Source organism: Giraffa tippelskirchi, chromosome 8 (genome assembly GCF_054371585.1).
Source record: "Giraffa tippelskirchi isolate mGirTip1 chromosome 8, T2T-mGirTip1v1.2.pri, whole genome shotgun sequence".
NCBI lineage: Eukaryota > Metazoa > Chordata > Mammalia > Artiodactyla > Giraffidae > Giraffa > Giraffa tippelskirchi.
In genome coordinates, this window is record NC_137282.1 from 68046079 (window position 1) to 68072145 (window position 26067).

Here is a 26067-nt window from a genome sequence, read left to right on the forward strand (position 1 = left end):
ATTCATGTCATCCCCTGCAGTTTCCAATACCCTGTTCCTGAGTGGTATTGGAGACCTTGAGGGAAGTTTGCTTGCATTGGAGTTTGCGTTTCCACCTTGATTAACTTCACACTGTTCTGCCCTCAGGGACACTGTCAAGGGGGAGTGAGGAGCAGCCTGCACTTCCAGCAGTGACCACACGGTGGGGCGAGTGCTGCTCTCCCCTCTGGGAGCCCCAGGCCACAGGCATCCCAGTGAGGAGCCAGCTCTGTGCTCAGCTGAAAGGAGTTAGTCTCTCAGGAGCCTCTGAGCCCTTCCGTTTGGATCACCCAGGGTGGGCATTTACTGTGACAGAAAAAATTGCCCTGAATTCCATGGACGGAAGAGCCTGGCTGTGTAGAGATCGTGAGTTGCCGTGAATCAGACACAACTGAGGACACAAAAATTCAATAGATTAAAACACTTTTTGGGTGTGGGGGGGAGTAAAAGGGGGTGATGTGGGTTTTTTTGTCTTATAAAATAGCCAAGGGAAATCTAGTTTAAACCTAAATTCACATATATGGGATAGGTATAGCTCTCCGTCACCCTATTAAAAAAACTACTAAACTTTTTTGAAAGTTTATTTTGTAGCTTCCTTGAGCACTTCATTGTGAAGCTTTTTTTTTTTTTTTTTCTGTGACTTTGGCCTCATTAAAAAGTACGGTTTGCCTTTACTGGATAATTTTGTTCATTGGTTTCTTAGGGAATCTTGGTAATATTTGAGTTTCCTGGGGAGTATGGTCACATGACCTGGCCCTGGCCAATCGGTGCCTTCCACCTCCTTGGCCACTGTGATTGGCTCCGGACTGGGGCAGTGCCCAGTCGGGGCCCAGGGCCGGGCCTCACGTTAGAAGCCAGGGGAAGAGGAGCTCTCGTCCTGCTGGGGTAGGGGAAGGGGTGGGGCCGGGGGAGGTCAGGCTCCATAAGTGGGAGGGGCGTGAGGTCCGCCTGCGGCAGTTGGTGACCTTCCTGCTCCCCTCAGGGCAGAGCCGCCGGCGTGAGAATGAGGGCGCTGCTGAGCCCAGGGACTGGGATGGCCTGTTGCTGCTGTGGTCCCAGAGCTCCACCCGAGACCTGAGGGAAGCCGTCTGCCCGTGAGTCCTCTCCCGCTTGTCTGTCAGCTTGTTTGAAACATGCTGGGTTTTCTGCCCAGCTGGCTAAGGGGAGTCCCTGGAAACGCAAGGGTGTGGGTTTTGGCAGACTTCAGGGAAGACATGCCAGATGAGCCTGGGAGACTCCAGCTTAATCTGGATTCAGGAGATATCTCCTCGGGCCAGCTAGTAATTGTAGGATAAGCCTAATGAGTCTTCACAGGATGAAGAGAGTAACGTGCCAAGGTAGCAATCGATGTCCTCATTCGAGAGGTTGAAGCTGGTGCTCAGAGAAGCGGGGAACTTGGCCAGAACAAGCAGGTGTGCACCCAGACAGAACCCCCAGATCCGGCCATTGGAGCTCAGGGAGGCCACTGGTGTGGCTTGTCCCTGTGGCAGGGGCCGAGGCATGCAGCCCACCCTGATTCCTGCGGGGGCCTGACTTGGGAAGTGCCATCTGGTAGCTTTGAGACTCACCAAACCAAATTGCACTGGAGAGAGGAAGGACACCTTCCTTCATCCACCCCCCACCCCCGCCGGATTCCCACATACCCTGACCCCTTTCTCTGGATTTCGGAGCCATTTCCAGAGTCCCGCTCATATGACCTCATTCGAAGTGCACTGTGGACGAGCTGCCATCTGCAGCTGCTACCACAGCAGCCAAGGGCTTTAGCTCCCGAGTACCTCCCTTCCTTTGGAACTTGGGGGCCCTCTACTCCCCACTTGCACACCACACACCTTTGCTGAGGATTGTGGGGACCCTCACTCAGTTTGCAGCACGTTGTAGCCATCCCTGTCCTCTCAATACCTCCCTTGAAACTCAGCTTGTGAGCTCCTTTGGAGCAGCGTGGCCCACCTGCAACACTGCAACGGAAGAGACACAGCTGAGAGTGAAACAGCAGCTTAGATCTGACGGCCGGAAAGCTCTGTCAAAAGGGACCTCCCTCTTCACACCGTAGAGGCTCTAGGAGCCGCCAGGGTTTCGGAACCAGTGCTGGGGCCAAAAGGACTCCACAGCTGTTTTCCTTCCTGGGGAGGGTTCTGGCTCGAGTGGGAATGGCTCAAGTCTCCTAAGGTTCTGAAAGCCCACTGTGTGCAGATTCACGGTACACAGAGAGCAGAAGGTGGAGTCCTGTCCTGGAGGTGGTCACAGCTCACGGATGAGCCAGGCAGGCAGGCAGGCAGGGCATGAGAACACCTGAGCTGCCTTCATGAGTGAATGGTGTGGGGGCAGAGGAAGAGAAGCCGGTCTGCTCCCTCGTGTGGTGCCCAGGGCAGGTTGTCCCCAGAGGAATCCCTTACGACAGTGAGGACTATCACGGCTGTTTCCCAAGGGGTTCTGTCAGTGCGTGTCTTCCCCGGAGCGGTCAGGCCGTCTCTAAAATACACTGGCCATGGGCATTGCCTCTCCTTGGAACTTCCCATCTGTTTCTCTTTTTTATGGAACAGTGAATTTCTAGAGGGGTTCTGGGCCACAAGGATGTTGGGTCATTTTCTAGCCTTCTGTCATGAAGAACGCTTTCCTGGGCGTTGGGGTGGTTTGTTGTTCCAGCTCCCTTTCTTGGCTTCTTTTGGGAGCTGGTGCAACAAGAGGAGCTCAGCCTCTGCCTTCTGGCTGAGATGGCACCCTTCAAACAGCAATGCCTGCCTGGAGATAATGATGGCATTTGCCAAAAGGGCTTCGTTTGGCACATGGTATCTTGAAAGGACGTACAACGTCCTTTCAGCTATCAAAGGCTAGTTCAAAGGACATAAACATGAGAACTCTCCAGTGGAGTCTTACAGTAGGTGGAGCGTCCGAAAAAAACTCCTTCAGTCATTTCACTGAGAGTCATTGATTGGGGACACCAAGAATATAGGAAGGAATGCAGAAGGAAAAGATGAAATTGTGTTCAGGATCGGGCGGAGGGATGAACAGGGCGTGCTTGCCTTGAATCCAGGCTTTGTTGGGGGGTGGGGCATAAAGATGGAACGGGTCTGAAACTACAAAGTGGTGATGGTAACACAGTATCACCAGAGTTACACAACAGTGTTCCCAAATTGCAACAATGATGAAAAAGTTTACTAATCCCAACTTAACCAACAAAAATACAGGAAACCACGCAAAAAAGAAAACATCACCAGAAAGGTGGAAACAAACCAAATGCAAAGCAGTTCGGGGGAAAGGAACTCCATGTCCCCTGGGGGCAGACCGAGTTGACGGCGTCCACGGTGAGCAGACAGGGATGGAGGCTGCAGAGCCGACCGCTCCCCTGGACGTGGTGTTTCCGGCAAGGGCTCTGGGTCTCTGTCCAGAGCGGGGGCTCGTTCTCCCTGCAGGGGTGGGTGAGTCATCGTGGGCGTCTGGGTGTTGCGCGGGAGCCAGGGCAGGCTCTCCCTGCCGAGGCGGTGACTCCTCCTCTGCCTCGGGTTCTCCTGCCAAAGGCCGAGCAGGTAGAGGTGCACGTGGAGGTGGAGGTTCTGGCTGAGGGGGTGGGACATCAGTGCCTGGGGCTGGGGGTCCTGCAGGCACGGAGATCCGATCTGCCCGGTGTGCTGGCCAGTACCCAGCTGGCCTGGTGTCTCTGCGAGGGCAAGTCTCGGTTCTCCATCTGCCCTCGGTGGATCCCTGGGTCCTGCACCTGGAGCCACCACCTCTGTAGGGACAGGTCTGGGAAGTGGAGCCTGGTTCCAGTTGGAGGCCAGTGCTAGAGCTGTGGGAGAAGCATCGTTTGCCCGCAGGCCAGCCTTGGCATGTGCGTATCCCGGGACAGAAAGCTTCCAAGAGATTCCCAAAGAATACCCAGGGTCGGATGTCTTTTGGGACTGAAGTGTGCAAGATGGGGGGCGGGGGGTGTGAGGCCAGCGCTTGCTGCAGGCCCAGCAGCAGCTTTCGGGGACTCGTCCCTGTGTAGCTCAGCACCCCCTCCCCACACACTCCCGTACACCAGCCCCAGCGTCCTCACCTCTGTGCTCTGGCGTGCTGGGCTCCAGGTCCTCCTGCTGCCTCAGAGGCCGGGGTTCCCGGGACTCTGGGTCGGAGCCGGGTGTGCTGAGCTCCGTGGCAGCCTCAGACTGGGCCGCCGGGTGTATCCTGGGCGGTGTCTCGGCAGCAGGCCTTCCCCGCCTCCGCTTCGCCCCCGGTGGGGCTGATGCCTCCGTGGGCACGCTCACCTGGAGCCTGCACTGGGCCTCACGGGCGGGGGGGTGGTGCTCCGACCCCTCCCTCCGGGAGCTGGATGGGGTGTCCCCGTCCTCGGCCTCATCACGTGGGAAGCTCTGCAACGACAGTGACCGTCAGCCAGCCATGCTGGGAGTTTTCCGAGCTGGGCCTGGCCAGTGGAGCCGCTGCTTCGGCCTGCTCGAACTTCTCTGCCCAGAAGGGTCAGAGACGTGTGTCTGCTCAGATCCCCACCCGGGAGGAAAGAGACCCACCTGAGGGTGTGAGGTCAGCCTGGGCGGCCGGCCCTGCCCGCACTCTCCCCATCCCGCCCAGCATGCTCTCCCCTGGGGTGTGGACACAACTTGTCCGCAGGCTTCTGACCCCACATCCACCTGGGCTTCCTTGAGGGAGACACACCCCGACAAACCCGCATCCACACACACAGGCAAAGGACCCGGTGTTTCCGGGTGGCATGGGAGAGGTGGCCTGGCCCGGCCTGGGGCTCCCCGTGTTACCTTTCTGTTTCTCCGGGCAAAGGGCCAGAGGCGTCTCGGGGGTGCCCTGAGCCAACGTCGACAGGGTGCCCACGCACACTGCCTGTGAGCTCTCCTGAGGCCCCGGCCTCTGGGCAGGGGCAAACAGCAGAACATCTCGGCAGCAAGTGATCTGGCTGGGGGCTCCTCTCCGCTCTCGAGGCCTGGATACCCGGGTTGCGGGTTCTGTTGGGTTCTGTTGCCGGCAGGTGACATCATTTCCTGGGGTTCGTGCTGAGGTCCCTTCCCCAAAACTTCCCAAGCGAATCCCTGGGTTTCTGACTGCTCGACCACCACCCTTAAGCCATGTGCAGGCACAGTGACACCCACCCAGCCCAGCCGACAGCCCTGGGGAGGCCTGGGTGCAGCCAGGGCCTGAGCTCCGAGGGCCCCGCTGCTCTCAGACCAGGCTCCTTCTTCTCATAAGTGGTGTGGCCCTGGACAAGCATATGCCCCTCAGGGTTTCCCCAGTCTCTCCATCTGCAGAGTGGCGGTCATTCTCCCATCTGCTTCCTAGGTCTGTCGGCCTACGAGCAGCTCCATGCCTTTCCACCTGGGGCCGATATCACGTGGAGCGTGTGCGCTGAGACTTCAGAAAGAAAGATTCCTTCCTGGGCTGACACAGCACAGAATGGGGCAGAACGAGGCCTGGATGTGCCGTGGTACCCAGGAAAAGGCACTCCCCCTCCTGACTGTTTTGAGACCCCGCATCCAAGTTGGAGGACCGAAAGGAAGACTCGAAGGTCTCCCTCTCTTATAGAAAAGAGTGGCCAACTTTCTGGTCCTCTGTTTCCATTGAGATTCTGTTCAAGTGTCCCAGCTCGGCTTCTGCGGGTGGCTGAGCTTCTAATGGCTCCCTGCGTTCTTGTCTTTTCCTCTCCAAACCTTCCGTCCTTTTCCCCCTTCTGGGGTGGATGGGCGCTGTCATTGCTTCTACCTTCGAGACAGATTGATGAAAAGTCTGGACCATCGACTCCTTTCCTCTCTTTGGTTCCGTGTCTCTCTCTGGCTGTGTCCCTCTCTTTTCCTTTCTCAATTCAGTCTGTGTCTTCCTCTTTCTCTCTCGTGTGTGGACGGATGGATGCTAGGAATGCACATGTATATGATTAGATGAGGGTTATGTTTTAGGGATAGGTTAGAGGGAGAGAAAGGCTTTAGGTCGGAGTTGGTCATGGGGGAAGGGTCAAGGGTGGTGGTGGTGTTTCTTGGAATCTGAGTGCTGTGCATTCTTCGTCTCTTTCCATATGAACCCCTTCTCAGATACACCACTTGCAAGGAGTCTCTCGTGTTCCGTTTCCTCTCTTTTGCATTTGTGAATGCTTGCTTAGCTTCTCTGTTGTGAAGAGGTTCCATTGGATGGAAACCCATTGGTGTACTTCGTGTACCTCTTTCCCTTACTTGAAGAGACCCATTTCTACCTCCGCCCAGCAAATGGCAAGGAGACTCTGATGTTAAGGAGCCTTTGACCTACGCTTCTTTCTAGCTATCTCATGACATCAGCCTTTAGGGTGAGGTTTTCCCCGATATTGAGGTGGTCTGAGATCAAAACCAATAGCGTTCTTCAGATGTAGCTGTCTGGTTTTCCCATGGACATGTATTGAAGAGGCTTTCTTGTTCCCATTTGGATATTCTCCCCTTCTGTGTCAGAGATGAGTTGAGCATGGATGCTGGGGTCTGTGTCTGGACCCTCAACTTTATTCCATCGATCTGGATCTGTGTGTGTTGTTGTATTCCCAATAGCATACTGTCCGGCTCCTGCTGCTGCTGCTGCGGCTAAGTCACTTCAGTCGTGTCTGACTCTGCGCGACCCCATGGCCTGCAGCCTACCAGGCTCCTCCGTCCAGGGCATTTTCCAGGCAAGAGTACTGGAGTGGGTCGCCATTGCCTTCTCCGATACTCTCCTGAGGATCCTAGTTTGGTCGTCTAATTTCCTTTCACACAACCTTGGATGTCCGTATCGGGGCTTTTTCGTCGGATTGTATTGACAATTTAGGCTCTTTTCTGTTTCCGTACCCCTTTTGCAATTCTTGGTTGGGTGCGAAAATGCATTGGCATTTTGGGAGGAATAGCATCGAAGCTGTGGATTGCCTTGTGGGGCTGGGATATCATTTTCCAAATAGGAATTCTTTCAAGCCCTGAGCACAGCTTCTCTTTCCAGGGATTGGTGTGGGCTTGATCTTCCTTCTTCCATCTCTCGCCGTTTTGTGAGAACAGGTCCTTCCTTCCCTTCTGGGTTAGATGGACCCGTGGGGATCACTTCAGTGAATGGCATTGTCAGTGGGGGTGATAATTCCCTTCTCATTGGAAGACTTTGCTGTGAGTATTAGAAATGCAAGTGATTTCTCTTCCCCTTCCTCCCTGTCCATCTCTCAGAGCCACCGGGAAACAGAGGCCTCACCCAGGGTCACACAGGCCTGAGGAGGTACAACTAGACTGTTGATTCTTCAGGCCCTCAGTGCTGGACATCATCCGGGATACTCTGTGTGTGTCTTCCTCAGTCTGGTGTCCCTTCAGACCTTTCCCTAGTTTTCACAGGCTTGTTGTGTTGGTGTTCTTTGTCTGTTTGGAGACACATCCTTGATAAGCTTTGTGTTTCCACTCATTCGTCTCGCGATGTATGACCTGTCTTTTGCTTTTGTACTGAGGTCTTTCCCACAGTAGATATCTTTGATTTTGCAAAGTCCACTGTATTCTCCTGGTTTTTTTTGTGGACTGCCTTTTAGTTTTGTGTGTGAAGACTCAAAGCACGTGTCCGGTTTCGGCTCATTGTTCCTCTAGATTTGTGACAAGTTTTCATGGAATGTTTGTCTAGGGATAACTGGAAGTGAACTCGGTGTAAGGTGTCAAGTCTCCATCTTCATTCATGTCATCCCCTGCAGTTTCCAATACCCTGTTCCTGAGTGGTATTGGAGACCTTGAGGGAAGTTTGCTTGCATTGGAGTTTGCGTTTCCACCTTGATTAACTTCACACTGTTCTGCCCTCAGGGACACTGTCAAGGGGGAGTGAGGAGCAGCCTGCACTTCCAGCAGTGACCACACGGTGGGGCGAGTGCTGCTCTCCCCTCTGGGAGCCCCAGGCCACAGGCATCCCAGTGAGGAGCCAGCTCTGTGCTCAGCTGAAAGGAGTTAGTCTCTCAGGAGCCTCTGAGCCCTTCCGTTTGGATCACCCAGGGTGGGCATTTACTGTGACAGAAAAAATTGCCCTGAATTCCATGGACGGAAGAGCCTGGCTGTGTAGAGATCGTGAGTTGCCGTGAATCAGACACAACTGAGGACACAAAAATTCAATAGATTAAAACACTTTTTGGGTGTGGGGGGGAGTAAAAGGGGGTGATGTGGGTTTTTTTGTCTTATAAAATAGCCAAGGGAAATCTAGTTTAAACCTAAATTCACATATATGGGATAGGTATAGCTCTCCGTCACCCTATTAAAAAAACTACTAAACTTTTTTGAAAGTTTATTTTGTAGCTTCCTTGAGCACTTCATTGTGAAGCTTTTTTTTTTTTTTTTTCTGTGACTTTGGCCTCATTAAAAAGTACGGTTTGCCTTTACTGGATAATTTTGTTCATTGGTTTCTTAGGGAATCTTGGTAATATTTGAGTTTCCTGGGGAGTATGGTCACATGACCTGGCCCTGGCCAATCGGTGCCTTCCACCTCCTTGGCCACTGTGATTGGCTCCGGACTGGGGCAGTGCCCAGTCGGGGCCCAGGGCCGGGCCTCACGTTAGAAGCCAGGGGAAGAGGAGCTCTCGTCCTGCTGGGGTAGGGGAAGGGGTGGGGCCGGGGGAGGTCAGGCTCCATAAGTGGGAGGGGCGTGAGGTCCGCCTGCGGCAGTTGGTGACCTTCCTGCTCCCCTCAGGGCAGAGCCGCCGGCGTGAGAATGAGGGCGCTGCTGAGCCCAGGGACTGGGATGGCCTGTTGCTGCTGTGGTCCCAGAGCTCCACCCGAGACCTGAGGGAAGCCGTCTGCCCGTGAGTCCTCTCCCGCTTGTCTGTCAGCTTGTTTGAAACATGCTGGGTTTTCTGCCCAGCTGGCTAAGGGGAGTCCCTGGAAACGCAAGGGTGTGGGTTTTGGCAGACTTCAGGGAAGACATGCCAGATGAGCCTGGGAGACTCCAGCTTAATCTGGATTCAGGAGATATCTCCTCGGGCCAGCTAGTAATTGTAGGATAAGCCTAATGAGTCTTCACAGGATGAAGAGAGTAACGTGCCAAGGTAGCAATCGATGTCCTCATTCGAGAGGTTGAAGCTGGTGCTCAGAGAAGCGGGGAACTTGGCCAGAACAAGCAGGTGTGCACCCAGACAGAACCCCCAGATCCGGCCATTGGAGCTCAGGGAGGCCACTGGTGTGGCTTGTCCCTGTGGCAGGGGCCGAGGCATGCAGCCCACCCTGATTCCTGCGGGGGCCTGACTTGGGAAGTGCCATCTGGTAGCTTTGAGACTCACCAAACCAAATTGCACTGGAGAGAGGAAGGACACCTTCCTTCATCCACCCCCCACCCCCGCCGGATTCCCACATACCCTGACCCCTTTCTCTGGATTTCGGAGCCATTTCCAGAGTCCCGCTCATATGACCTCATTCGAAGTGCACTGTGGACGAGCTGCCATCTGCAGCTGCTACCACAGCAGCCAAGGGCTTTAGCTCCCGAGTACCTCCCTTCCTTTGGAACTTGGGGGCCCTCTACTCCCCACTTGCACACCACACACCTTTGCTGAGGATTGTGGGGACCCTCACTCAGTTTGCAGCACGTTGTAGCCATCCCTGTCCTCTCAATACCTCCCTTGAAACTCAGCTTGTGAGCTCCTTTGGAGCAGCGTGGCCCACCTGCAACACTGCAACGGAAGAGACACAGCTGAGAGTGAAACAGCAGCTTAGATCTGACGGCCGGAAAGCTCTGTCAAAAGGGACCTCCCTCTTCACACCGTAGAGGCTCTAGGAGCCGCCAGGGTTTCGGAACCAGTGCTGGGGCCAAAAGGACTCCACAGCTGTTTTCCTTCCTGGGGAGGGTTCTGGCTCGAGTGGGAATGGCTCAAGTCTCCTAAGGTTCTGAAAGCCCACTGTGTGCAGATTCACGGTACACAGAGAGCAGAAGGTGGAGTCCTGTCCTGGAGGTGGTCACAGCTCACGGATGAGCCAGGCAGGCAGGCAGGCAGGGCATGAGAACACCTGAGCTGCCTTCATGAGTGAATGGTGTGGGGGCAGAGGAAGAGAAGCCGGTCTGCTCCCTCGTGTGGTGCCCAGGGCAGGTTGTCCCCAGAGGAATCCCTTACGACAGTGAGGACTATCACGGCTGTTTCCCAAGGGGTTCTGTCAGTGCGTGTCTTCCCCGGAGCGGTCAGGCCGTCTCTAAAATACACTGGCCATGGGCATTGCCTCTCCTTGGAACTTCCCATCTGTTTCTCTTTTTTATGGAACAGTGAATTTCTAGAGGGGTTCTGGGCCACAAGGATGTTGGGTCATTTTCTAGCCTTCTGTCATGAAGAACGCTTTCCTGGGCGTTGGGGTGGTTTGTTGTTCCAGCTCCCTTTCTTGGCTTCTTTTGGGAGCTGGTGCAACAAGAGGAGCTCAGCCTCTGCCTTCTGGCTGAGATGGCACCCTTCAAACAGCAATGCCTGCCTGGAGATAATGATGGCATTTGCCAAAAGGGCTTCGTTTGGCACATGGTATCTTGAAAGGACGTACAACGTCCTTTCAGCTATCAAAGGCTAGTTCAAAGGACATAAACATGAGAACTCTCCAGTGGAGTCTTACAGTAGGTGGAGCGTCCGAAAAAAACTCCTTCAGTCATTTCACTGAGAGTCATTGATTGGGGACACCAAGAATATAGGAAGGAATGCAGAAGGAAAAGATGAAATTGTGTTCAGGATCGGGCGGAGGGATGAACAGGGCGTGCTTGCCTTGAATCCAGGCTTTGTTGGGGGGTGGGGCATAAAGATGGAACGGGTCTGAAACTACAAAGTGGTGATGGTAACACAGTATCACCAGAGTTACACAACAGTGTTCCCAAATTGCAACAATGATGAAAAAGTTTACTAATCCCAACTTAACCAACAAAAATACAGGAAACCACGCAAAAAAGAAAACATCACCAGAAAGGTGGAAACAAACCAAATGCAAAGCAGTTCGGGGGAAAGGAACTCCATGTCCCCTGGGGGCAGACCGAGTTGACGGCGTCCACGGTGAGCAGACAGGGATGGAGGCTGCAGAGCCGACCGCTCCCCTGGACGTGGTGTTTCCGGCAAGGGCTCTGGGTCTCTGTCCAGAGCGGGGGCTCGTTCTCCCTGCAGGGGTGGGTGAGTCATCGTGGGCGTCTGGGTGTTGCGCGGGAGCCAGGGCAGGCTCTCCCTGCCGAGGCGGTGACTCCTCCTCTGCCTCGGGTTCTCCTGCCAAAGGCCGAGCAGGTAGAGGTGCACGTGGAGGTGGAGGTTCTGGCTGAGGGGGTGGGACATCAGTGCCTGGGGCTGGGGGTCCTGCAGGCACGGAGATCCGATCTGCCCGGTGTGCTGGCCAGTACCCAGCTGGCCTGGTGTCTCTGCGAGGGCAAGTCTCGGTTCTCCATCTGCCCTCGGTGGATCCCTGGGTCCTGCACCTGGAGCCACCACCTCTGTAGGGACAGGTCTGGGAAGTGGAGCCTGGTTCCAGTTGGAGGCCAGTGCTAGAGCTGTGGGAGAAGCATCGTTTGCCCGCAGGCCAGCCTTGGCATGTGCGTATCCCGGGACAGAAAGCTTCCAAGAGATTCCCAAAGAATACCCAGGGTCGGATGTCTTTTGGGACTGAAGTGTGCAAGATGGGGGGCGGGGGGTGTGAGGCCAGCGCTTGCTGCAGGCCCAGCAGCAGCTTTCGGGGACTCGTCCCTGTGTAGCTCAGCACCCCCTCCCCACACACTCCCGTACACCAGCCCCAGCGTCCTCACCTCTGTGCTCTGGCGTGCTGGGCTCCAGGTCCTCCTGCTGCCTCAGAGGCCGGGGTTCCCGGGACTCTGGGTCGGAGCCGGGTGTGCTGAGCTCCGTGGCAGCCTCAGACTGGGCCGCCGGGTGTATCCTGGGCGGTGTCTCGGCAGCAGGCCTTCCCCGCCTCCGCTTCGCCCCCGGTGGGGCTGATGCCTCCGTGGGCACGCTCACCTGGAGCCTGCACTGGGCCTCACGGGCGGGGGGGTGGTGCTCCGACCCCTCCCTCCGGGAGCTGGATGGGGTGTCCCCGTCCTCGGCCTCATCACGTGGGAAGCTCTGCAACGACAGTGACCGTCAGCCAGCCATGCTGGGAGTTTTCCGAGCTGGGCCTGGCCAGTGGAGCCGCTGCTTCGGCCTGCTCGAACTTCTCTGCCCAGAAGGGTCAGAGACGTGTGTCTGCTCAGATCCCCACCCGGGAGGAAAGAGACCCACCTGAGGGTGTGAGGTCAGCCTGGGCGGCCGGCCCTGCCCGCACTCTCCCCATCCCGCCCAGCATGCTCTCCCCTGGGGTGTGGACACAACTTGTCCGCAGGCTTCTGACCCCACATCCACCTGGGCTTCCTTGAGGGAGACACACCCCGAGAAACCCGCATCCACACACACAGGCAAAGGACCCGGTGTTTCCGGGTGGCATGGGAGAGGTGGCCTGGCCCGGCCTGGGGCTCCCCGTGTTACCTTTCTGTTTCTCCGGGCAAAGGGCCAGAGGCGTCTCGGGGGTGCCCTGAGCCAACGTCGACAGGGTGCCCACGCACACTGCCTGTGAGCTCTCCTGAGGCCCCGGCCTCTGGGCAGGGGCAAACAGCAGAACATCTCGGCAGCAAGTGATCTGGCTGGGGGCTCCTCTCCGCTCTCGAGGCCTGGATACCCGGGTTGCGGGTTCTGTTGGGTTCTGTTGCCGGCAGGTGACATCATTTCCTGGGGTTCGTGCTGAGGTCCCTTCCCCAAAACTTCCCAAGCGAATCCCTGGGTTTCTGACTGCTCGACCACCACCCTTAAGCCATGTGCAGGCACAGTGACACCCACCCAGCCCAGCCGACAGCCCTGGGGAGGCCTGGGTGCAGCCAGGGCCTGAGCTCCGAGGGCCCCGCTGCTCTCAGACCAGGCTCCTTCTTCTCATAAGTGGTGTGGCCCTGGACAAGCATATGCCCCTCAGGGTTTCCCCAGTCTCTCCATCTGCAGAGTGGCGGTCATTCTCCCATCTGCTTCCTAGGTCTGTCGGCCTACGAGCAGCTCCATGCCTTTCCACCTGGGGCCGATATCACGTGGAGCGTGTGCGCTGAGACTTCAGAAAGAAAGATTCCTTCCTGGGCTGACACAGCACAGAATGGGGCAGAACGAGGCCTGGATGTGCCGTGGTACCCAGGAAAAGGCACTCCCCCTCCTGACTGTTTTGAGACCCCGCATCCAAGTTGGAGGACCGAAAGGAAGACTCGAAGGTCTCCCTCTCTTATAGAAAAGAGTGGCCAACTTTCTGGTCCTCTGTTTCCATTGAGATTCTGTTCAAGTGTCCCAGCTCGGCTTCTGCGGGTGGCTGAGCTTCTAATGGCTCCCTGCGTTCTTGTCTTTTCCTCTCCAAACCTTCCGTCCTTTTCCCCCTTCTGGGGTGGATGGGCGCTGTCATTGCTTCTACCTTCGAGACAGATTGATGAAAAGTCTGGACCATCGACTCCTTTCCTCTCTTTGGTTCCGTGTCTCTCTCTGGCTGTGTCCCTCTCTTTTCCTTTCTCAATTCAGTCTGTGTCTTCCTCTTTCTCTCTCGTGTGTGGACGGATGGATGCTAGGAATGCACATGTATATGATTAGATGAGGGTTATGTTTTAGGGATAGGTTAGAGGGAGAGAAAGGCTTTAGGTCGGAGTTGGTCATGGGGGAAGGGTCAAGGGTGGTGGTGGTGTTTCTTGGAATCTGAGTGCTGTGCATTCTTCGTCTCTTTCCATATGAACCCCTTCTCAGATACACCACTTGCAAGGAGTCTCTCGTGTTCCGTTTCCTCTCTTTTGCATTTGTGAATGCTTGCTTAGCTTCTCTGTTGTGAAGAGGTTCCATTGGATGGAAACCCATTGGTGTACTTCGTGTACCTCTTTCCCTTACTTGAAGAGACCCATTTCTACCTCCGCCCAGCAAATGGCAAGGAGACTCTGATGTTAAGGAGCCTTTGACCTACGCTTCTTTCTAGCTATCTGATGACATCAGCCTTTAGGGTGAGGTTTTCCCCGATATTGAGGTGGTCTGAGATCAAAACCAATAGCGTTCTTCAGATGTAGCTGTCTGGTTTTCCCATGGACATGTATTGAAGAGGCTTTCTTGTTCCCATTTGGATATTCTCCCCTTCTGTGTCAGAGATGAGTTGAGCATGGATGCTGGGGTCTGTGTCTGGACCCTCAACTTTATTCCATCGATCTGGATCTGTGTGTGTTGTTGTATTCCCAATAGCATACTGTCCGGCTCCTGCTGCTGCTGCTGCGGCTAAGTCACTTCAGTCGTGTCTGACTCTGCGCGACCCCATGGCCTGCAGCCTACCAGGCTCCTCCGTCCAGGGCATTTTCCAGGCAAGAGTACTGGAGTGGGTCGCCATTGCCTTCTCCGATACTCTCCTGAGGATCCTAGTTTGGTCGTCTAATTTCCTTTCACACAACCTTGGATGTCCGTATCGGGGCTTTTTCGTCGGATTGTATTGACAATTTAGGCTCTTTTCTGTTTCCGTACCCCTTTTGCAATTCTTGGTTGGGTGCGAAAATGCGTTGGCATTTTGGGAGGAATAGCATCGAAGCTGTGGATTGCCTTGTGGGGCTGGGATATCATTTTCCAAATAGGAATTCTTTCAAGCCCTGAGCACAGCTTCTCTTTCCAGGGATTGGTGTGGGCTTGATCTTCCTTCTTCCATCTCTCGCCGTTTTGTGAGAACAGGTCCTTCCTTCCCTTCTGGGTTAGATGGACCCGTGGGGATCACTTCAGTGAATGGCATTGTCAGTGGGGGTGATAATTCCCTTCTCATTGGAAGACTTTGCTGTGAGTATTAGAAATGCAAGTGATTTCTCTTCCCCTTCCTCCCTGTCCATCTCTCAGAGCCACCGGGAAACAGAGGCCTCACCCAGGGTCACACAGGCCTGAGGAGGTACAACTAGACTGTTGATTCTTCAGGCCCTCAGTGCTGGACATCATCCGGGATACTCTGTGTGTGTCTTCCTCAGTCTGGTGTCCCTTCAGACCTTTCCCTAGTTTTCACAGGCTTGTTGTGTTGGTGTTCTTTGTCTGTTTGGAGACACATCCTTGATAAGCTTTGTGTTTCCACTCATTCGTCTCGCGATGTGTGACCTGTCTTTTGCTTTTGTACTGAGGTCTTTCCCACAGTAGATATCTTTGATTTTGCAAAGTCCACTGTATTCTCCTGGTTTTTTTTGTGGACTGCCTTTTAGTTTTGTGTGTGAAGACTCAAAGCACGTGTCCGGTTTCGGCTCATTGTTCCTCTAGATTTGTGACAAGTTTTCATGGAATGTTTGTCTAGGGATAACTGGAAGTGAACTCGGTGTAAGGTGTCAAGTCTCCATCTTCATTCATGTCATCCCCTGCAGTTTCCAATACCCTGTTCCTGAGTGGTATTGGAGACCTTGAGGGAAGTTTGCTTGCATTGGAGTTTGCGTTTCCACCTTGATTAACTTCACACTGTTCTGCCCTCAGGGACACTGTCAAGGGGGAGTGAGGAGCAGCCTGCACTTCCAGCAGTGACCACACGGTGGGGCGAGTGCTGCTCTCCCCTCTGGGAGCCCCAGGCCACAGGCATCCCAGTGAGGAGCCAGCTCTGTGCTCAGCTGAAAGGAGTTAGTCTCTCAGGAGCCTCTGAGCCCTTCCGTTTGGATCACCCAGGGTGGGCATTTACTGTGACAGAAAAAATTGCCCTGAATTCCATGGACGGAAGAGCCTGGCTGTGTAGAGATCGTGAGTTGCCGTGAATCAGACACAACTGAGGACACAAAAATTCAATAGATTAAAACACTTTTTGGGTGTGGGGGGGAGTAAAAGGGGGTGATGTGGGTTTTTTTGTCTTATAAAATAGCCAAGGGAAATCTAGTTTAAACCTAAATTCACATATATGGGATAGGTATAGCTCTCCGTCACCCTATTAAAAAAACTACTAAACTTTTTTGAAAGTTTATTTTGTAGCTTCCTTGAGCACTTCATTGTGAAGCTTTTTTTTTTTTTTTTTTCTGTGACTTTGGCCTCATTAAAAAGTACGGTTTGCCTTTACTGGATAATTTTGTTCATTGGTTTCTTAGGGAATCTTGGTAATATTTGAGTTTCCTGGGGAGTATGGTCACATGACCTGGCCCTGGCCAATCGGTGCCTTCCACCTCCTTGGCCACTGTGATTGGCTCCGGACTGGGGCAGTGCCCAATCGGGGCCCAGGGCCGGGCCTCACGTTAGAAGCCAGGGGAAGAGGAGCTCTCGTCCTGCTGGGGTAGGGGAAGGGGTGGGGCCGGGGGAGGTCAGGCTCCATAAGTGGGAGGGGCGTGAGGTCCGCCTGCGGCAGTTGGTGACCTTCCTGCTCCCCTCAGGGCAGAGCCGCCGGCGTGAGAATGAGGGCGCTGCTGAGCCCAGGGACTGGGATGGCCTGTTGCTGCTGTGGTCCCAGAGCTCCACCCGAGACCTGAGGGAAGCCGTCTGCCCGTGAGTCCTCTCCCGCTTGTCTGTCAGCTTGTTTGAAACATGCTGGGTTTTCTGCCCAGCTGGCTAAGGGGAGTCCCTGGAAACGCAAGGGTGTGGGTTTTGGCAGACTTCAGGGAAGACATGCCAGATGAGCCTGGGAGACTCCAGCTTAATCTGGATTCAGGAGATATCTCCTCGGGCCAGCTAGTAATTGTAGGATAAGCCTAATGAGTCTTCACAGGATGAAGAGAGTAACGTGCCAAGGTAGCAATCGATGTCCTCATTCGAGAGGTTGAAGCTGGTGCTCAGAGAAGCGGGGAACTTGGCCAGAACAAGCAGGTGTGCACCCAGACAGAACCCCCAGATCCGGCCATTGGAGCTCAGGGAGGCCACTGGTGTGGCTTGTCCCTGTGGCAGGGGCCGAGGCATGCAGCCCACCCTGATTCCTGCGGGGGCCTGACTTGGGAAGTGCCATCTGGTAGCTTTGAGACTCACCAAACCAAATTGCACTGGAGAGAGGAAGGACACCTTCCTTCATCCACCCCCCACCCCCGCCGGATTCCCACATACCCTGACCCCTTTCTCTGGATTTCGGAGCCATTTCCAGAGTCCCGCTCATATGACCTCATTCGAAGTGCACTGTGGACGAGCTGCCATCTGCAGCTGCTACCACAGCAGCCAAGGGCTTTAGCTCCCGAGTACCTCCCTTCCTTTGGAACTTGGGGGCCCTCTACTCCCCACTTGCACACCACACACCTTTGCTGAGGATTGTGGGGACCCTCACTCAGTTTGCAGCACGTTGTAGCCATCCCTGTCCTCTCAATACCTCCCTTGAAACTCAGCTTGTGAGCTCCTTTGGAGCAGCGTGGCCCACCTGCAACACTGCAACGGAAGAGACACAGCTGAGAGTGAAACAGCAGCTTAGATCTGACGGCCGGAAAGCTCTGTCAAAAGGGACCTCCCTCTTCACACCGTAGAGGCTCTAGGAGCCGCCAGGGTTTCGGAACCAGTGCTGGGGCCAAAAGGACTCCACAGCTGTTTTCCTTCCTGGGGAGGGTTCTGGCTCGAGTGGGAATGGCTCAAGTCTCCTAAGGTTCTGAAAGCCCACTGTGTGCAGATTCACGGTACACAGAGAGCAGAAGGTGGAGTCCTGTCCTGGAGGTGGTCACAGCTCACGGATGAGCCAGGCAGGCAGGCAGGCAGGGCATGAGAACACCTGAGCTGCCTTCATGAGTGAATGGTGTGGGGGCAGAGGAAGAGAAGCCGGTCTGCTCCCTCGTGTGGTGCCCAGGGCAGGTTGTCCCCAGAGGAATCCCTTACGACAGTGAGGACTATCACGGCTGTTTCCCAAGGGGTTCTGTCAGTGCGTGTCTTCCCCGGAGCGGTCAGGCCGTCTCTAAAATACACTGGCCATGGGCATTGCCTCTCCTTGGAACTTCCCATCTGTTTCTCTTTTTTATGGAACAGTGAATTTCTAGAGGGGTTCTGGGCCACAAGGATGTTGGGTCATTTTCTAGCCTTCTGTCATGAAGAACGCTTTCCTGGGCGTTGGGGTGGTTTGTTGTTCCAGCTCCCTTTCTTGGCTTCTTTTGGGAGCTGGTGCAACAAGAGGAGCTCAGCCTCTGCCTTCTGGCTGAGATGGCACCCTTCAAACAGCAATGCCTGCCTGGAGATAATGATGGCATTTGCCAAAAGGGCTTCGTTTGGCACATGGTATCTTGAAAGGACGTACAACGTCCTTTCAGCTATCAAAGGCTAGTTCAAAGGACATAAACATGAGAACTCTCCAGTGGAGTCTTACAGTAGGTGGAGCGTCCGAAAAAAACTCCTTCAGTCATTTCACTGAGAGTCATTGATTGGGGACACCAAGAATATAGGAAGGAATGCAGAAGGAAAAGATGAAATTGTGTTCAGGATCGGGCGGAGGGATGAACAGGGCGTGCTTGCCTTGAATCCAGGCTTTGTTGGGGGGTGGGGCATAAAGATGGAACGGGTCTGAAACTACAAAGTGGTGATGGTAACACAGTATCACCAGAGTTACACAACAGTGTTCCCAAATTGCAACAATGATGAAAAAGTTTACTAATCCCAACTTAACCAACAAAAATACAGGAAACCACGCAAAAAAGAAAACATCACCAGAAAGGTGGAAACAAACCAAATGCAAAGCAGTTCGGGGGAAAGGAACTCCATGTCCCCTGGGGGCAGACCGAGTTGACGGCGTCCACGGTGAGCAGACAGGGATGGAGGCTGCAGAGCCGACCGCTCCCCTGGACGTGGTGTTTCCGGCAAGGGCTCTGGGTCTCTGTCCAGAGCGGGGGCTCGTTCTCCCTGCAGGGGTGGGTGAGTCATCATGGGCGTCTGGGTGTTGCGCGGGAGCCAGGGCAGGCTCTCCCTGCCGAGGCGGTGACTCCTCCTCTGCCTCGGGTTCTCCTGCCAAAGGCCGAGCAGGTAGAGGTGCACGTGGAGGTGGAGGTTCTGGCTGAGGGGGTGGGACATCAGTGCCTGGGGCTGGGGGTCCTGCAGGCACGGAGATCCGATCTGCCCGGTGTGCTGGCCAGTACCCAGCTGGCCTGGTGTCTCTGCGAGGGCAAGTCTCGGTTCTCCATCTGCCCTCGGTGGATCCCTGGGTCCTGCACCTGGAGCCACCACCTCTGTAGGGACAGGTCTGGGAAGTGGAGCCTGGTTCCAGTTGGAGGCCAGTGCTAGAGCTGTGGGAGAAGCATCGTTTGCCCGCAGGCCAGCCTTGGCATGTGCGTATCCCGGGACAGAAAGCTTCCAAGAGATTCCCAAAGAATACCCAGGGTCGGATGTCTTTTGGGACTGAAGTGTGCAAGATGGGGGGCGGGGGGTGTGAGGCCAGCGCTTGCTGCAGGCCCAGCAGCAGCTTTCGGGGACTCGTCCCTGTGTAGCTCAGCACCCCCTCCCCACACACTCCCGTACACCAGCCCCAGCGTCCTCACCTCTGTGCTCTGGCGTGCTGGGCTCCAGGTCCTCCTGCTGCCTCAGAGGCCGGGGTTCCCGGGACTCTGGGTCGGAGCCGGGTGTGCTGAGCTCCGTGGCAGCCTCAGACTGGGCCGCCGGGTGTATCCTGGGCGGTGTCTCGGCAGCAGGCCTTCCCCGCCTCCGCTTCGCCCCCGGTGGGGCTGATGCCTCCGTGGGCACGCTCACCTGGAGCCTGCACTGGGCCTCACGGGCGGGGGGGTGGTGCTCCGACCCCTCCCTCCGGGAGCTGGATGGGGTGTCCCCGTCCTCGGCCTCATCACGTGGGAAGCTCTGCAACGACAGTGACCGTCAGCCAGCCATGCTGGGAGTTTTCCGAGCTGGGCCTGGCCAGTGGAGCCGCTGCTTCGGCCTGCTCGAACTTCTCTGCCCAGAAGGGTCAGAGACGTGTGTCTGCTCAGATCCCCACCCGGGAGGAAAGAGACCCACCTGAGGGTGTGAGGTCAGCCTGGGCGGCCGGCCCTGCCCGCACTCTCCCCATCCCGCCCAGCATGCTCTCCCCTGGGGTGTGGACACAACTTGTCCGCAGGCTTCTGACCCCACATCCACCTGGGCTTCCTTGAGGGAGACACACCCCGAGAAACCCGCATCCACACACACAGGCAAAGGACCCGGTGTTTCCGGGTGGCATGGGAGAGGTGGCCTGGCCCGGCCTGGGGCTCCCCGTGTTACCTTTCTGTTTCTCCGGGCAAAGGGCCAGAGGCGTCTCGGGGGTGCCCTGAGCCAACGTCGACAGGGTGCCCACGCACACTGCCTGTGAGCTCTCCTGAGGCCCCGGCCTCTGGGCAGGGGCAAACAGCAGAACATCTCGGCAGCAAGTGATCTGGCTGGGGGCTCCTCTCCGCTCTCGAGGCCTGGATACCCGGGTTGCGGGTTCTGTTGGGTTCTGTTGCCGGCAGGTGACATCATTTCCTGGGGTTCGTGCTGAGGTCCCTTCCCCAAAACTTCCCAAGCGAATCCCTGGGTTTCTGACTGCTCGACCACCACCCTTAAGCCATGTGCAGGCACAGTGACACCCACCCAGCCCAGCCGACAGCCCTGGGGAGGCCTGGGTGCAGCCAGGGCCTGAGCTCCGAGGGCCCCGCTGCTCTCAGACCAGGCTCCTTCTTCTCATAAGTGGTGTGGCCCTGGACAAGCATATGCCCCTCAGGGTTTCCCCAGTCTCTCCATCTGCAGAGTGGCGGTCATTCTCCCATCTGCTTCCTAGGTCTGTCGGCCTACGAGCAGCTCCATGCCTTTCCACCTGGGGCCGATATCACGTGGAGCGTGTGCGCTGAGACTTCAGAAAGAAAGATTCCTTCCTGGGCTGACACAGCACAGAATGGGGCAGAACGAGGCCTGGATGTGCCGTGGTACCCAGGAAAAGGCACTCCCCCTCCTGACTGTTTTGAGACCCCGCATCCAAGTTGGAGGACCGAAAGGAAGACTCGAAGGTCTCCCTCTCTTATAGAAAAGAGTGGCCAACTTTCTGGTCCTCTGTTTCCATTGAGATTCTGTTCAAGTGTCCCAGCTCGGCTTCTGCGGGTGGCTGAGCTTCTAATGGCTCCCTGCGTTCTTGTCTTTTCCTCTCCAAACCTTCCGTCCTTTTCCCCCTTCTGGGGTGGATGGGCGCTGTCATTGCTTCTACCTTCGAGACAGATTGATGAAAAGTCTGGACCATCGACTCCTTTCCTCTCTTTGGTTCCGTGTCTCTCTCTGGCTGTGTCCCTCTCTTTTCCTTTCTCAATTCAGTCTGTGTCTTCCTCTTTCTCTCTCGTGTGTGGACGGATGGATGCTAGGAATGCACATGTATATGATTAGATGAGGGTTATGTTTTAGGGATAGGTTAGAGGGAGAGAAAGGCTTTAGGTCGGAGTTGGTCATGGGGGAAGGGTCAAGGGTGGTGGTGGTGTTTCTTGGAATCTGAGTGCTGTGCATTCTTCGTCTCTTTCCATATGAACCCCTTCTCAGATACACCACTTGCAAGGAGTCTCTCGTGTTCCGTTTCCTCTCTTTTGCATTTGTGAATGCTTAGCTTCTCTGTTGTGAAGAGGTTCCATTGGATGGAAACCCATTGGTGTACTTCGTGTACCTCTTTCCCTTACTTGAAGAGACCCATTTCTACCTCCGCCCAGCAAATGGCAAGGAGACTCTGATGTTAAGGAGCCTTTGACCTACGCTTCTTTCTAGCTATCTGATGACATCAGCCTTTAGGGTGAGGTTTTCCCCGATATTGAGGTGGTCTGAGATCAAAACCAATAGCGTTCTTCAGATGTAGCTGTCTGGTTTTCCCATGGACATGTATTGAAGAGGCTTTCTTGTTCCCATTTGGATATTCTCCCCTTCTGTGTCAGAGATGAGTTGAGCATGGATGCTGGGGTCTGTGTCTGGACCCTCAACTTTATTCCATCGATCTGGATCTGTGTGTGTTGTTGTATTCCCAATAGCATACTGTCCGGCTCCTGCTGCTGCTGCTGCGGCTAAGTCACTTCAGTCGTGTCTGACTCTGCGCGACCCCATGGCCTGCAGCCTACCAGGCTCCTCCGTCCAGGGCATTTTCCAGGCAAGAGTACTGGAGTGGGTCGCCATTGCCTTCTCCGATACTCTCCTGAGGATCCTAGTTTGGTCGTCTAATTTCCTTTCACACAACCTTGGATGTCCGTATCGGGGCTTTTTCGTCGGATTGTATTGACAATTTAGGCTCTTTTCTGTTTCCGTACCCCTTTTGCAATTCTTGGTTGGGTGCGAAAATGCGTTGGCATTTTGGGAGGAATAGCATCGAAGCTGTGGATTGCCTTGTGGGGCTGGGATATCATTTTCCAAATAGGAATTCTTTCAAGCCCTGAGCACAGCTTCTCTTTCCAGGGATTGGTGTGGGCTTGATCTTCCTTCTTCCATCTCTCGCCGTTTTGTGAGAACAGGTCCTTCCTTCCCTTCTGGGTTAGATGGACCCGTGGGGATCACTTCAGTGAATGGCATTGTCAGTGGGGGTGATAATTCCCTTCTCATTGGAAGACTTTGCTGTGAGTATTAGAAATGCAAGTGATTTCTCTTCCCCTTCCTCCCTGTCCATCTCTCAGAGCCACCGGGAAACAGAGGCCTCACCCAGGGTCACACAGGCCTGAGGAGGTACAACTAGACTGTTGATTCTTCAGGCCCTCAGTGCTGGACATCATCCGGGATACTCTGTGTGTGTCTTCCTCAGTCTGGTGTCCCTTCAGACCTTTCCCTAGTTTTCACAGGCTTGTTGTGTTGGTGTTCTTTGTCTGTTTGGAGACACATCCTTGATAAGCTTTGTGTTTCCACTCATTCGTCTCGCGATGTATGACCTGTCTTTTGCTTTTGTACTGAGGTCTTTCCCACAGTAGATATCTTTGATTTTGCAAAGTCCACTGTATTCTCCTGGTTTTTTTTGTGGACTGCCTTTTAGTTTTGTGTGTGAAGACTCAAAGCACGTGTCCGGTTTCGGCTCATTGTTCCTCTAGATTTGTGACAAGTTTTCATGGAATGTTTGTCTAGGGATAACTGGAAGTGAACTCGGTGTAAGGTGTCAAGTCTCCATCTTCATTCATGTCATCCCCTGCAGTTTCCAATACCCTGTTCCTGAGTGGTATTGGAGACCTTGAGGGAAGTTTGCTTGCATTGGAGTTTGCGTTTCCACCTTGATTAACTTCACACTGTTCTGCCCTCAGGGACACTGTCAAGGGGGAGTGAGGAGCAGCCTGCACTTCCAGCAGTGACCACACGGTGGGGCGAGTGCTGCTCTCCCCTCTGGGAGCCCCAGGCCACAGGCATCCCAGTGAGGAGCCAGCTCTGTGCTCAGCTGAAAGGAGTTAGTCTCTCAGGAGCCTCTGAGCCCTTCCGTTTGGATCACCCAGGGTGGGCATTTACTGTGACAGAAAAAATTGCCCTGAATTCCATGGACGGAAGAGCCTGGCTGTGTAGAGATCGTGAGTTGCCGTGAATCAGACACAACTGAGGACACAAAAATTCAATAGATTAAAACACTTTTTGGGTGTGGGGGGGAGTAAAAGGGGGTGATGTGGGTTTTTTTGTCTTATAAAATAGCCAAGGGAAATCTAGTTTAAACCTAAATTCACATATATGGGATAGGTATAGCTCTCCGTCACCCTATTAAAAAAACTACTAAACTTTTTTGAAAGTTTATTTTGTAGCTTCCTTGAGCACTTCATTGTGAAGCTTTTTTTTTTTTTTTTTCTGTGACTTTGGCCTCATTAAAAAGTACGGTTTGCCTTTACTGGATAATTTTGTTCATTGGTTTCTTAGGGAATCTTGGTAATATTTGAGTTTCCTGGGGAGTATGGTCACATGACCTGGCCCTGGCCAATCGGTGCCTTCCACCTCCTTGGCCACTGTGATTGGCTCCGGACTGGGGCAGTGCCCAATCGGGGCCCAGGGCCGGGCCTCACGTTAGAAGCCAGGGGAAGAGGAGCTCTCGTCCTGCTGGGGTAGGGGAAGGGGTGGGGCCGGGGGAGGTCAGGCTCCATAAGTGGGAGGGGCGTGAGGTCCGCCTGCGGCAGTTGGTGACCTTCCTGCTCCCCTCAGGGCAGAGCCGCCGGCGTGAGAATGAGGGCGCTGCTGAGCCCAGGGACTGGGATGGCCTGTTGCTGCTGTGGTCCCAGAGCTCCACCCGAGACCTGAGGGAAGCCGTCTGCCCGTGAGTCCTCTCCCGCTTGTCTGTCAGCTTGTTTGAAACATGCTGGGTTTTCTGCCCAGCTGGCTAAGGGGAGTCCTTGGAAACGCAAGGGTGTGGGTTTTGGCAGACTTCAGGGAAGACATGCCAGATGAGCCTGGGAGACTCCAGCTTAATCTGGATTCAGGAGATATCTCCTCGGGCCAGCTAGTAATTGTAGGATAAGCCTAATGAGTCTTCACAGGATGAAGAGAGTAACGTGCCAAGGTAGCAATCGATGTCCTCATTCGAGAGGTTGAAGCTGGTGCTCAGAGAAGCGGGGAACTTGGCCAGAACAAGCAGGTGTGCACCCAGACAGAACCCCCAGATCCGGCCATTGGAGCTCAGGGAGGCCACTGGTGTGGCTTGTCCCTGTGGCAGGGGCCGAGGCATGCAGCCCACCCTGATTCCTGCGGGGGCCTGACTTGGGAAGTGCCATCTGGTAGCTTTGAGACTCACCAAACCAAATTGCACTGGAGAGAGGAAGGACACCTTCCTTCATCCACCCCCCACCCCCGCCGGATTCCCACATACCCTGACCCCTTTCTCTGGATTTCGGAGCCATTTCCAGAGTCCCGCTCATATGACCTCATTCGAAGTGCACTGTGGACGAGCTGCCATCTGCAGCTGCTACCACAGCAGCCAAGGGCTTTAGCTCCCGAGTACCTCCCTTCCTTTGGAACTTGGGGGCCCTCTACTCCCCACTTGCACACCACACACCTTTGCTGAGGATTGTGGGGACCCTCACTCAGTTTGCAGCACGTTGTAGCCATCCCTGTCCTCTCAATACCTCCCTTGAAACTCAGCTTGTGAGCTCCTTTGGAGCAGCGTGGCCCACCTGCAACACTGCAACGGAAGAGACACAGCTGAGAGTGAAACAGCAGCTTAGATCTGACGGCCGGAAAGCTCTGTCAAAAGGGACCTCCCTCTTCACACCGTAGAGGCTCTAGGAGCCGCCAGGGTTTCGGAACCAGTGCTGGGGCCAAAAGGACTCCACAGCTGTTTTCCTTCCTGGGGAGGGTTCTGGCTCGAGTGGGAATGGCTCAAGTCTCCTAAGGTTCTGAAAGCCCACTGTGTGCAGATTCACGGTACACAGAGAGCAGAAGGTGGAGTCCTGTCCTGGAGGTGGTCACAGCTCACGGATGAGCCAGGCAGGCAGGCAGGCAGGGCATGAGAACACCTGAGCTGCCTTCATGAGTGAATGGTGTGGGGGCAGAGGAAGAGAAGCCGGTCTGCTCCCTCGTGTGGTGCCCAGGGCAGGTTGTCCCCAGAGGAATCCCTTACGACAGTGAGGACTATCACGGCTGTTTCCCAAGGGGTTCTGTCAGTGCGTGTCTTCCCCGGAGCGGTCAGGCCGTCTCTAAAATACACTGGCCATGGGCATTGCCTCTCCTTGGAACTTCCCATCTGTTTCTCTTTTTTATGGAACAGTGAATTTCTAGAGGGGTTCTGGGCCACAAGGATGTTGGGTCATTTTCTAGCCTTCTGTCATGAAGAACGCTTTCCTGGGCGTTGGGGTGGTTTGTTGTTCCAGCTCCCTTTCTTGGCTTCTTTTGGGAGCTGGTGCAACAAGAGGAGCTCAGCCTCTGCCTTCTGGCTGAGATGGCACCCTTCAAACAGCAATGCCTGCCTGGAGATAATGATGGCATTTGCCAAAAGGGCTTCGTTTGGCACATGGTATCTTGAAAGGACGTACAACGTCCTTTCAGCTATCAAAGGCTAGTTCAAAGGACATAAACATGAGAACTCTCCAGTGGAGTCTTACAGTAGGTGGAGCGTCCGAAAAAAACTCCTTCAGTCATTTCACTGAGAGTCATTGATTGGGGACACCAAGAATATAGGAAGGAATGCAGAAGGAAAAGATGAAATTGTGTTCAGGATCGGGCGGAGGGATGAACAGGGCGTGCTTGCCTTGAATCCAGGCTTTGTTGGGGGGTGGGGCATAAAGATGGAACGGGTCTGAAACTACAAAGTGGTGATGGTAACACAGTATCACCAGAGTTACACAACAGTG

The 26067-nt window shown here is 54.7% G+C and overlaps 3 protein-coding genes across 3 annotated transcripts in view; 1 reads left to right on the forward strand and 2 right to left on the reverse strand.

The window, feature by feature from the left end:
* LOC145517344 (uncharacterized) overlaps positions 1 to 26067 on the forward strand; it is a 325418-nt gene that overhangs the window by 230509 nt on the left and 68842 nt on the right. Inside the window, exons 8-16 of the mRNA XM_081519625.1 lie at positions 127 to 384; positions 1001 to 1112; positions 7770 to 8027; positions 8644 to 8755; positions 15413 to 15670; positions 16288 to 16399; positions 20589 to 20814; positions 23053 to 23310; positions 23927 to 24038. The gene's annotated coding sequence lies outside the window, so the exon portion shown is untranslated. The remainder of the gene's footprint in view (positions 1 to 126; positions 385 to 1000; positions 1113 to 7769; positions 8028 to 8643; positions 8756 to 15412; positions 15671 to 16287; positions 16400 to 20588; positions 20815 to 23052; positions 23311 to 23926; positions 24039 to 26067) is intronic.
* Positions 3142 to 4959, reverse strand: LOC145517293 (uncharacterized). The gene is made up of 3 exons (XM_081519571.1): positions 4767 to 4959; positions 4055 to 4367; positions 3142 to 3802 (listed from the first exon to the last, which is right to left on the reverse strand). Exons 1-3 carry the CDS (start codon positions 4899 to 4901, stop codon positions 3174 to 3176), a joined length of 1077 nt encoding a protein of 358 aa, XP_081375697.1. The 5' UTR covers positions 4902 to 4959; the 3' UTR covers positions 3142 to 3173.
* LOC145517295 (uncharacterized) lies at positions 8643 to 12602 on the reverse strand. The gene is made up of 3 exons (XM_081519573.1): positions 12410 to 12602; positions 11698 to 12010; positions 8643 to 11445 (listed from the first exon to the last, which is right to left on the reverse strand). Exons 1-3 carry the CDS (start codon positions 12542 to 12544, stop codon positions 10817 to 10819), a joined length of 1077 nt encoding a protein of 358 aa, XP_081375699.1. The 5' UTR covers positions 12545 to 12602; the 3' UTR covers positions 8643 to 10816.

Excerpts from the sequence above, each read along its gene's own strand:
- LOC145517293 (XM_081519571.1), bottom strand. The coding sequence starts at position 4,901 with ATGTTCTGCTGTTTGCCCCTGCCCAGAGGCCGGGGCCTCAGGAGAGCT. Across the intron at positions 4,368-4,766 it reads TTGCCCGGAGAAACAGAAAG|AGCTTCCCACGTGATGAGGC; the intron begins GTAACACGGGGA and ends CTGTCGTTGCAG. Across the intron at positions 3,803-4,054 it reads CAGCACGCCAGAGCACAGAG|CTCTAGCACTGGCCTCCAAC; the intron begins GTGAGGACGCTG and ends CTTCTCCCACAG.
- LOC145517295 (XM_081519573.1), bottom strand. The coding sequence starts at position 12,544 with ATGTTCTGCTGTTTGCCCCTGCCCAGAGGCCGGGGCCTCAGGAGAGCT. Across the intron at positions 12,011-12,409 it reads TTGCCCGGAGAAACAGAAAG|AGCTTCCCACGTGATGAGGC; the intron begins GTAACACGGGGA and ends CTGTCGTTGCAG. Across the intron at positions 11,446-11,697 it reads CAGCACGCCAGAGCACAGAG|CTCTAGCACTGGCCTCCAAC; the intron begins GTGAGGACGCTG and ends CTTCTCCCACAG.